At 46.4% G+C, this 12010-nt stretch overlaps 1 protein-coding gene across 2 annotated transcripts in view; it reads left to right on the plus strand.

Moving 5' to 3' along the window:
* The window catches only part of mao (monoamine oxidase), a 28707-nt gene extending 18645 nt beyond the window's left edge, over positions 1-10062 (plus strand). For both annotated transcript variants that reach the window (XM_027005250.2, XM_035523039.1), the window contains 11 exons: positions 135-226; positions 360-501; positions 2440-2589; positions 3295-3454; positions 3755-3851; positions 3959-4012; positions 4109-4166; positions 6032-6129; positions 6288-6399; positions 7488-7550; positions 7657-10062. In XM_027005250.2, the coding sequence (XP_026861051.2) occupies positions 135-226; positions 360-501; positions 2440-2589; positions 3295-3454; positions 3755-3851; positions 3959-4012; positions 4109-4166; positions 6032-6129; positions 6288-6399; positions 7488-7550; positions 7657-7812 (1182 nt within the window). In that variant the 3' untranslated portion in view covers positions 7813-10062. The remainder of the gene's footprint in view (positions 1-134; positions 227-359; positions 502-2439; positions 2590-3294; positions 3455-3754; positions 3852-3958; positions 4013-4108; positions 4167-6031; positions 6130-6287; positions 6400-7487; positions 7551-7656) is intronic.
* The last annotated feature ends 1948 nt before the right edge of the window (positions 10063-12010 follow it).

The raw sequence follows: 12010 nt of genomic DNA on the forward strand, positions 1-12010 counted from the left end.
ATCCATCCAGCTGGTCTCACAGTGACAGGACTGGTTGAGACCTTGTAGGTTATCAGTTTGAATTCTATGACTCAAATAGTGTTGATTATTGTTGATTGGCCTTCACGGTAGCTGGTTATGGTTCTGTACTGCAGATCCCAAAAGAGGCACCATGGAGGGCCCCACATGCAGAAGAGTGGGATAAGATGACCATGCAAGAGTTATTTAAGAAAGTCTGCTGGACCAGGTATGTGGAAAACTCTCGAGGAACAGAAGTGCGTGTGGCACTGGGTTTAGATGTTTTGAAGCTGCTGTATTGTGTGAGTCAGAAATGGTTGTTGCACCTGCAAAGGGGGCTTTTTGTATTTGTCTGTGTGCAGCGTGGCACGGCGCTTTGCCACGCTGTTCGTCAACGTGAACGTGACCTCTGAACCTCACGAGGTGTCTGCTCTCTGGTTCCTGTGGTACGTCAAGCAGTGTGGGGGTACCATGAGGATCTTCTCCACCACCAACGGAGGTCAGGTATGTCTGACCAGAGAGAGAGCGAGCCAGCTAAACAACTCCTTGTACGTTGATGCACTGACTTGGAACGACAAGAATCAAAGCAGCCGTTGAAGCAAGCAGAGACAGTGTAGAGAGGTGGAGAGATGTGGAGCAAGTCAAACATTCTTTCTGCTGTGTTGCAGTACTTTCAGTTCTATGGCTGCATTATTGAGCTCATGAATCATTTTATCCATTTATTTGAAGGGAAGCTTAATTGCAAAAAACACAGTCTAAGTGCCGCATGAGGACACCTGAAAGAGTCCCAACATGCTGGTGTTCACTGTGGAACAGTGATGTTTGTCTGTGTCTGTCTGTGTCTGTCTGTGTCTGTCTGTGTGTGTGTGTGTGTGTGTCTGTGTGTGTCTGTGTGTGTCTGTGTGTGTCTGTGTGTGTCTGTGTGTGTCTGTGTGTGTCTGTGTGTGTGTGTGTGTGTGTCTGTGTCTAGCGGGCCAGGCACATTTCTTGTTTACTTTCTGCTGCTCCACATTCATGGATTGTGGTTTGGTCTCTTGCACGTGTGTGACTTTTCACTATGACTGCATCATTGTGTGCATACACCTTGTGCATACACCTTTACAGTGTAATCAGCCTTCAATAGAGCGAGCGAAAGAAAAAGAGAGTGAGTGAGAGAGCGAGAGTGAGACAGAGAGCATGTGAGAGTGAGAGACAGACCGAGAGAGAGAGGGGGGAGGTATAGTCAGGTAGCCGTGCATCAGGCTATGTACCGTGGAAAGCGGGTAGTACTTCAGAAAGCAGGTGTATGCACAAGCCATAGGAGGGCCAACGATAGCTTGTCCCAGTGTCCTGTAATCAGTGCCACTCTCTATTCTTTAACCCTAATTTAGTTAATCACAGTGCTCAAAGTGGATGTGCTTTGGAGGTGGAGAGCAGCCATTCTTTGGCATTATTGAAATATTGAATGCTCTGCTACCACAGATACAGACGAAGGGGACACACTAGCGTGATTAGGGATGCTTATTATGAGGTTTAGAATCATTTCCTGCCACCTGGCCCCATGTAATAGATGATTTTGGTTTGTGTCATAGGTGCGTGTGAGTGCGCGTGTGCTTGTGAGTGCACAGGTGTGTGTGTGTGTGTGTGTGTGTGTGTATGTATGTGTGTGTTTGCTTTGCCACTTGTTAGTTTGTGTGACATGAGCAGAGGCCCTTGTTTCATAGACACGCACACACAGTGGAATTGTGTGCAGTATGGAAGAGAAGCAGCTTGGGGGGTGGCGCTCTCACTATAATGAGGACCCTCTCACAGAATCATTAGAACATTTGCAGTCCTTCAGGAGACCGTTCAGTGTATTGCCTCTGAAGCATATGCGTCTCTTTCTCAGTGAACGCTTATTCTAGTTATTCCACCAGGAAACACACTTCCAGGTTGGCACAGCCATCAGACTTTTGACTGGAATTTTCATATATGATTTTACATCATCTTATTTTATAGGCCATTTAATTTATTTGAGGTTGTTACTCTTTTATGTTTTTATGGGGTTTTTTTTCCTTAATAGAATATGTTTAGTACTTATTAGTTATTGGTAAATACAAAGGATATTTGTTAGATGAATGTTAGAGGCACAAGTCATCTATTGTTGTGTACGAATGCACTGAAAGATTTATAGGATTATTGCAGTTTAGAACATCATATTTCGCTATCCAGGTTTGTTTATACAGCAGTACCAATGTGGTTAGGCTCGGCTTTTTGCCCGGTGGAGCCATCTGTTGGTCAATACGAGAACTGAAATCGAAAAAAATTAACTGCTTGTCTGCTGACTCAGAACATGAAGTTATGGAGTTTAATGGCTGTAAACGCTGGGCTCAGAATTCAAGAGTTTACCAAAGCCTGCCACTTTTTTATGTGCTTTATTTGTCATTTTAATATTTGTTTTATTTTATTACTCTATGGGGTTAGGAGCGTAAATTTGTGGGAGGCTCAAGTCAGATTAGCGAATGCATGGCCAGAGAGCTGGGAGACCGTGTGAAGCTGGACAGTGCTGTCTACAGCATCGACCAGACCGGGGACATGGTGCTGGTCAAGACACTTCACGAGGACACGTACAAAGTAAGAAAGACTTCAACACCACAGGCCACCTTCAGACATTTTCCCCACACACACACACACGGGTCATAAAGGGCACATCATTTACCCACATGCTCACACTTCCCAGTTAAACATTTAGAGTTCCTCCCTGTAAGGATTCTTGCTATCTTGAACAGGATAGCAGCTTTGTGGCCCTATAAAGTAGTGGTTAAAATATTCTGTAATGTTTAATGGTGCACTTAGCTTTAAGGAGAAACATTTGTGTATCGTCTTTAGTTGATAGTAGTCACTATAACTGTATTGAAGTTGCATTCATACACCACTTTCCACGGTCTTGATTGATTGGTTGAACATTGTTGTGTTGTATCTTCGGCCGTTCACAGGATCATTTTAGAAAGTTCAAAAACCAACACGCAGAATTCTAAACTCCAGACTTCATACTTCTAAAAATCTCTAGGTTTCGTAGGGCATATAAAGAGCTGTTTGTTTGCAGCGTGTTGGTGTGTACCTCGGTGTGTGAGCGCGTGGGGGTCATGAACTCCACCCGTCCCTGGCTACTTAGAGCCTGCACCTGAGGGCTCCAGCCCCACACCCTTTCACTGCTGAAGTGTTCCTCTGTACATGTGTATCAGCTGTAGATCTGCGTGTGCGAGGGAGTCTTAAACACTTGGAGCACAGTGCTGTTGGTCATGAGGCCGGTGCTGTGTTTCTTTCTCCTTTCTGTAGGCCAAGTATGTGATCCTTGCCATACCACCAGGCCTGAACCTGAAGATTCACTTTAAGCCTGAACTGCCCCCAATAAGGAACCAGCTGATTCACAGAGTGCCGATGGGCTCGGTCATCAAGTGCATGGTTTACTACCGGGAGAACTTCTGGAGGAAGAAGGGTATTAGAGTCGTTAACATGAGACGAAATATCCATTGGGTTATCAGTTAGGCTTTAATTTAAATGGACTGTTCCTATTGCCCTTACCGAGGTGTGCTCAGGATTGTAGAACTTCGGCATGCCTGGTCATAGTTTCTTTGGGACATGGCAAACAGCTAAAAAGCCTTAACGTTTAGTCCTGTTTAGTGTGGGATTTGTGATGTTGCTGGGTGACCGTACTAAGGGCCGTTGTTTAGTCGTCCATTGGCGTCTTGTCTTTGCATGTGTGATGTGTGTGCTTAATAGTGCTGTTTTGTTCTAGGCTACTGTGGTAGCATGGTGATAGAAGATGAAGAGGCTCCCATTGGCTTGACCCTGGATGACACGAAACCTGATGGCACAGTACCTGCCATTATGGGGTAAATCAGCCTTTGGGCAGTGCTGGGCCAGCTAGTGTCCACCCACAGAAAAGAGTGCACAGCTGGGCAAGAGATGTTGAGCTGACCAGCTTTTTCCCTTCTTCCAGTTTCATCCTCGCACGCAAAAGCAGAACGCTAGCGGGGCTTACCAAGGAAGAAAGGTTCTTATTAATATAATAATAAAATATATGTAATAATAAAAACATGAAAAGTGATTCTTTAAAGTTTTCGTCATTTCCATCCATGGCTGACCACAGGAAGAAGAGGATCTGTGAGATCTACGCACGAGTCCTGGGTTCAGATGATGCTTTGCATGTAAGTTCTCGGTTCTTCACTGTTTCTGGTCCAGGTTTTGCCTTTTACTTCTGAGGTCTTCTTACCTGCAGTGGAGGAACAGGTTCTAAAAGCATCCACTACACAGAGGCAACGCAAATAGTTGTAAATATAAATATATTTATAGTTTTAAATATAAATAAACTAAATCTAAATATTTTGCTACAAAAGTTACCCTAAGCACAGTAAGGTAAACTGAGGAAAAAGTGTTCCTGCTGTACAAACGGCAGAGATTTGATACAGCAGGTCCGTACTAGTTTTATCTGGTGGACACAACAAATGGGGCTTTTTCCTCTTAGTGATATTGTGCCCAATCTGGATATCATTGTACAAAGCATGATTCCCTGGCTGAAATCATGTTATTGGATAAAATGCAAAATAAGATCACTGCTCTGCATACAGCAGACTGTCATGAATTTTACATTTTTTTTGTGATGACATAGTAACTAGTAATAAAAAAAAGTAATAAAGTAAAACGAGACTACAGTACTTTCCCTAATCATCTCTGGAACTCTAATACAGAGTGCGAGCAGGGTTGAGCGGTAGGATGGAGCGGTAGATTGAGCGGTAGGGTGGAGCGGTAGGTTGAGCGGTAGGCTGAGCGGTAGGCTGAGCGGTAGGCTGAGCGGTAGGGTGGAGCGGTAGGCTGAGCGGTAGGCTGAGCGGTAGATCGAGCGGTAGGCTGAGCGGTAGGGTGGAGCGGTAGGTTGAGCGGTAGGCTGAGCGGTAGGCTGAGCGGGAGGCTGAGCGGTAGGCTGAGCGGTAGGCTGAGCGGTAGGATGAGCGGTAGGCTGAGCGGTAGATCGAGCGGTAGGCTGAGCGGTAGGGTGGAGCGGTAGGTTGAGCGGTAGGCTGAGCGGTAGGCTGAGCGGTAGGCTGAGCGGTAGGGTGGAGCGGTAGGTTGAGCGGTAGGCTGAGCGGTAGGCTGAGCGGTAGGCTGAGCGGTAGGCTGGAGCGGTAGGCTGAGCGGTAGATTGAGCGTTAGGTTGGAGCGGTAGGCTGGAGCGGTAGGCTGAGCGGTAGATTGAGCGTTAGGTTGGAGCGGTAGGCTGGAGCGTTAGGCTGAGCGGTAGGGTGGAGCGGTAGGCTGAGCGGTAGGCTGAGCGGTAGATTGAGCGGTAGGGTGGAGCGGTAGGGTGGAGCGGTAGGCTGAGCGGTAGATTGAGCGTTAGGTTGGAGCGGTAGGCTGAGCGGTAGGTTGAGCGGTAGGGTTGAGTGGTAGGATGGAGCGGTAGGATAGAGTAGTAGCCCCGCCCCACCTGAACTGAGTGGCCAATGAGGCTGGGGTCTTAAACACCTTACCTGAGACTTTGTAGTCAATGTAGAACTTAATAGGACACCAGTGTAAATGCAGCAATGCTGAACCGGATGCTTGAAATATCCTGTTTGTTATTCAAACTTTAAGAAAAGGAGCAGAGACGTGCAAACAACTTTGTGCAAAATCTTAGTTAGAATATGAAAAATGGAAATTAGATTTGATAGGAGTCAGGTTGTGGTTTCATATGGAATGGCCCTAGAGCCACTGATTTAGCACCTGATTTTTTTGTTAAACTAGGTTCAGTACTAAAGAGGAGCTTGATGATTGCCGATGAAAGTCTCCACGTTCTGCCGTAGTCATTCAAACTGTCGAGAGATTAGACTGAAGCCTCGTAGTTGTTTATTGTACCACAGGGCAGGTTTTCTGTGAACATAAAGTAGTATTTGCTTACACTGCACCATGAGACAGCAATAAGGCATCATGTACAGAAAGTGTTATTTATCATGGGAGTATATAAGAACCATGAGATATTCGAAGAGCTGGAATCCAGCGTGGGTACACACGTGATGGAGGTGATCGTTCCCCAAAGCCCGTGCACTACGAGGAGAAGAACTGGTGTGAGGAGGAGTACTCCGCAGGCTGCTACACGGTCTACTTCCCCCCCGGCATCCTCACGCAGTTCGGCAGGTGAGTGGACGAGCCTGACTGGCCCCGCCCCTTTCCTTAACGTGCCTCAGCTTCTCCCCGTCACGCACAGGCCTAAGCAGCTCTGGCAGAGCAGTGTGTGTATCCCTACTCAGTGCATGACTGTGACCCACTAACGTGAGCTCACTGTCGCCCTGCAGGGTGATGAGGGAGCCCGTGGGGAGGCTCTACTTCGCCGGCACTGAGACGGCAACGGAGTGGAGCGGCTACATGGAGGGTGCTGTGCAGGCCGGGGAGAGAGCAGCCAGGGAGGTGAGAGTTCAACACGCACGCACGCGCACGCACGCACACGCAGGCCGGGGAGAGAGCAGCCAGGGAGGTGAGAGTTCAACACGCACGCACACGCACGCACACGCAGGCCGGGGAGAGAGCAGCCAGGGAGGTGAGAGTTCAACATGCACGCGCACGCACGCACACGCAGGCCGGGGAGAGAGCAGCCAGGGAGGTGAGAGTTCAACACGCACGCGCACGCACACACACGCAGGCCGGGGAGAGAGCAGCCAGGGAGGTGAGAGTTCAACACGCACGCAAGCACACGCACACACACACACACACACACGCACGCACACGCAGGCCGGGGAGAGAGCAGCCAGGGAGGTGAGAGTTCAACACGCACGCACGCGCACGCAGGCCGGGGAGAGAGCAGCCAGGGAGGTGAGAGTTCAACACGCACGCACACGCATGCACGCGCACGCAGGCCGGGGAGAGAGCAGCCAGGGAGGTGAGAGTTCAACACGCACGCAAGCACACGCACACACACACACACACGCACGCACACGCAGGCCGGGGAGAGAGCAGCCAGGGAGGTGAGAGTTCAACACGCACGCACGCGCACGCAGGCCGGGGAGAGAGCAGCCAGGGAGGTGAGAGTTCAACACGCACGCACACGCATGCACGCGCACGCAGGCCGGGGAGAGAGCAGCCAGGGAGGTGAGAGTTCAACACGCACGCAAGCACACGCACACACACACACACACGCACGCACACGCAGGCCGGGGAGAGAGCAGCCAGGGAGGTGAGAGTTCAACACGCACGCACGCGCACGCAGGCCGGGGAGAGAGCAGCCAGGGAGGTGAGAGTTCAACACGCACGCACGCGCACGCAGGCCGGGGAGAGAGCAGCCAGGGAGGTGAGAGTTCAACACGCACGCACGCGCACGCAGGCCGGGGAGAGAGCAGCCAGGGAGGTGAGAGTTCAACACGCACGCACGCGCGCACGCACACGCACACACACGCACACGCACACACACACGCGCGCACACACACCTCCACACACACCCTACCAGAACATATCGATCTCTCTTTGTTTGATAGGAATGAATCACCGTATTCCTTTTTCAGATTTTGTGCATGATGGGGAAAATCCATTCAAGTCAGATATGGCAACCAGAACCTCAGTCAATGGTATAAAATGCACCATCGCTTTTATAAATATATTTTTATACTATGTGTTTTTACTTAATGCTTTTGCACTCTAGTCTAATAAATAACATCAGGATAACATTTCCAGGATGTCCCTGCGGTTCCCTTTGTCACCACATTCTGGGAACGAAATCTGCCTTCTGTTGGAGGATTCTTCAAGTTCCTGGGCGTGTCTTCTTTCTTGACCGTTGCCACGGTAGTAGGTGTGGTGGCTTATAAGAAGGGACTTCTCCCAAGAAGCTAGACCTCCTTCTGCTCTACACAGCTTTTCTCACTAGCCTTGGTCAAGGCTCGCTTTCTGCTCAGTCACTGACTGACTGAGCATGAGCTCATGTGATTTAGAGGAGGATTTAGGCTAATCATTTCCTTATCATCTAATTGCAACTTAATAAAAAAAAATCCTAGAATAATGATCAAGTAAATACCGCAGTTTTAAGTGTAAAAGGAGTTACAGATCGTCACCCAGACAAGATTCCCAGACAAGAAAAGCCACTACACATTTTCATGTACAGCAAGCATGTGATTAACCACACGAATTGATTACCTCTTCTGACTTTAGGTGCTGTTCTAAGGAACCCCTTATCCGAACGAACTTTTCCAAAATATATGTAACAAAGCTAAAGCATTATCTGAACTTTTTATATTAAGTTTTATTTCAGACAGCATAAGACAAGACACTTTGCGACTATATCCTCTCTGAAATTGTAGACAGAACATGTGAACGACTGTAATTTTCCCATTACAACAGTAACAGCAGTGTTCAGATCTCTTATGTCCTTAAATGCTATGTGAATGTTCTGTGGGTGTACGGCAGGCTAACTGAAGTAAGGCGTTAGCCTGCCATGAAGCCAGCTAGTTGTGCAGTCGGTCGGTCGGGCTGTCCTTCTCAGGTGTGCCCTGGGCTGAAAAAGTGTTGTATCTCTTCAACTTCCTGTGCATGACTGAAGTCTCTGTGTCACTTATGACTGAATCTTATGTAAACATTTGAATGTATTTTTTTTAGATTAGATATTATATTTGATTGATTTTTAAACATAATTTCAGACAAATATTTACCTTTTATTTTAATCTTTGTTTTTTTAGAGAATTTTCTAAGGTGTTGAACATGTATTCCTTTATCCATTTCCTTTCAACAAGAACATGAACTTGGACGCAGTTGCCATAGTAGCAGACACTAAAGTGTTTATAGAATCATTTATCATTTTAAGCATATATGCAGATCTTCCATTATCTTTTGAGCATAAATTGTCTTACATTTGTCTATATTGATAAATATTCACTACTTCATACATCTAAACATACATACATTTCAGTTAAAACATCTAAACATACATACACACAATTCAGCTAGAAGACTGAATTAATTTCCATGCTCATGTTTCTGAATACTTTGAGTCATTTTAAGACAAAGGTTAATGTCTTGGGTATTTGTATGTGTTTACCAAAAAAATGTATTAAAATAAAGATTTTTGTCATAGCCAAAGATAGGAAGTAGTAAACAAAGACAAATGGAAACTATAATCCTTTTCATGACATAATTTAAAAAATTTAAATAGAAGTCAAAATCTAAGTGAATTAAATGACTGTGATATAAGTCAAGAAACAGGAAGATTAGAAAATAACACTTTATATGTGCAAGCCCTCTGTATGTGGAATGTGTTGTTGTTCCAGAAATACACTGTGAGTGGTTGTCTGTGGTGCCTTAATGTATTAGTGCTCCTCATTTCTCAAGTGCCTCTGTGGTTGTCCTGTCTGGCACACTGTTCCTGGGTCAGCTGCTGGCCACTTTACTGAGCAGATGCTTCACGTTAGTTACTTCATTTTGGCCAAGTTCTTCTGCGTGCTCATTCAGGTGGGATGAAGGTTGATGTGGGCGTCACAATCATACACTGGTTCTTACCCTTAGCTTCATTTTCAGTAACAGTGAGCATGCTCAGGTCCAATAACGACACAAAACTGCATCACATATTCAGTGTCACACACACTTACGAAAATATCCTCTTGTTGCTAGGGGGCGGGTCTTCGTCTCCAGGTCATTCCCAGTGTCACATGAGCGTAGCTACTGCAACATTCACGTGAAGTCACTCGTACCCAAAGTAGTCACTGACAAAGCAGAGATGATTGATCAGTACCAGAGAGTAAACGAAGACTGGCTGTGGACTGTACGCTTCTGTCTGAAAGCCTACCAAGGGTTAGCTTTGGTGACAGAAAAACACCTTTTGTTTTTTAATCTTGTGGACTGTGAACTTAGTTCTACTGCAGTGGCTCTTGTCAAGGCCATTCTAATGTCATGTTGTGGTTGATGTTACTCTTTTGTCTGGTGAGTCGTGTCTCTCTGTGCTGTGACGATGCTTTGCTAAGACCTTAGCAGAGTCCCTGACAAGATTTTGTCCTTTTATCAAACTGTGTGTGCATTGTTCAGTGTCTGCTCTTGTAACTGTGTCACTTGATTTCTTTGTGTACAACACAGCCGGTAATAAAAATGTGAATGAGGCATGGTGTTTTCTTAAATTATTTGCCTTTCGAATATCTGGTATCTCCCATCCTTATCGATTTTGGAATTTGATAATTTGGAGATGACCTAATATCATTCTGTGAGAGACACTAGTGGGCGTCTTGGTTATGCTTCATGCTGTAGTGTTAAAATGCCCACAAGAGGGTGTCAGTGTAACACTAATGTTTTTACTTTCTGTCCATAAGCACTGAGTTATTTCATACTCTTAAGTGAGTTTGTTTTATGAAATTTTACCAAAAGTTTGGTATCACTGCAGAATTTATCATGTTTTTATCAGTAATCACAGGTAGTTCTAGTTGTCAGCTAAATCAAGATAGTTAAGAAAGTGGAAAAGCAATACAGATTCATATTTACAACAAAACTACAACCACCTCACATTAGGTAACAAAGCTTTTTAGTAGTTCCCATAATTCTACAGAACAAGTACAAGGCAATAAGTCAGCTTCTGTCTCTGTGGCAGTCTCTTTAGCTAGGTATTCCAGACTGGGGGTGACGGGTGGTGATGGGCGATGATGGGGGTGACGGGTGGTGATGGGGTTGACAGGTGGTGATGGGGTGACAGGTGATGGGGTGACAGGTGGTGATGGGGTTGACGGGGGTGAGGGGTGGTGGTGGGCGATGACGGGGGTGACAGGCGATGGCGGGGGAGACGGGTGGTGATGGGTGTGACGGGTGGTGACAGGTGGTGATGGGCGATGACGGGGTGACGGGTGGTGATGGGGTTGACGGGTGGTGATGGGGTTTACAGGGGTGACGGGTGGTGACGGGGTGACGGGTGGTGATGGGGTTGACGGGTGGTGATGGGGGTGACGGGTGGTGACGGGGTTGACAGGTGGTGATGGGTGGTCATGGGGTTGACGGGTGGTCATGGGGTTGATGGGTGATGATGGGCGATGATGGGGGTAATGGGGGTGTTGGGTGGTGCTTGCTGCTTGCTTGCATCCGTCACATGGCGTCAGTCTCCAGTCCCAGCCTGGTCCGCGCTGTTCAAAGGCTGCGTCTGTGGTAGAGATAAAGGACTGTAAGATAACACATCGCCGCATGGTACTTTGAAGATGCAGATACGGAAAATGGGCAGAGAAGAAAAACGCATCTTAAGCAAAGGACAAGACACTCGGAACCTCGGGAAGCGGGAAGGGAAAAAGACGGCACAAACTGGATAAAAGGGAAAGGGTAAATCTCAGATAAAAGACAGAAATGCCCTTAAAGATGCTGTCAATATACCAGTGGTCTTCATCTGGGACGCGCCAGAGTGGTGTTGATGCTGAAATAGTGATCTCTGAGAGAGAGAAGACTTGCGCCTCTCTTAATGCAAGCTCTGATCATTCATTTAGCTTGTCTGAACTGTAGTAAAGTTACAGAAACTATGCAGAGTAGAAACACTTCTCATTTGTGAGACATTTGTTTGCATCCTTTTTTTGCACTAAAAATTTAAAATACACCTCATGCTTCCTAAAAAATGGTTAGCTGAATGGAAATGTCTTCATTTCTTTGGTCAGCCCAAAATTGCCTATTTACAAAGATTAATGAAGACTCTCTTCAAGAAACAGTCTGACAATCTATATATCACTAAATATATTTAGACATTGCACTAATCACACCTTAAAATGACTCATCTATCACTAAAGTGACTAAATTCAGTAAAACCTTAACTGTTTGTTTGGCTTTTTTTGGTAAAACTACACAAATAGAGCCTGATCCCTATAAAAGGCAAGCAAGGTAATCGCTATTCAGAGATTCGGGTGCACAGCTCAGCTGACATTGATGCAACTCACATCCTGCATGGCATCTTGCAAGACACTAATGCAACAGCTTCCCCCTAAGAGAGCGGTCATAAAACCATGGAGACAGTCAGTGCAGCTATCCACCAGTTAGATGATGAGATAGGGTGGATTTCTTCTGATCCTGGGAATGCTGACTATTCCTA

This window comes from Electrophorus electricus, chromosome 25, assembly GCF_013358815.1.
Source record: "Electrophorus electricus isolate fEleEle1 chromosome 25, fEleEle1.pri, whole genome shotgun sequence".
NCBI lineage: Eukaryota > Metazoa > Chordata > Actinopteri > Gymnotiformes > Gymnotidae > Electrophorus > Electrophorus electricus.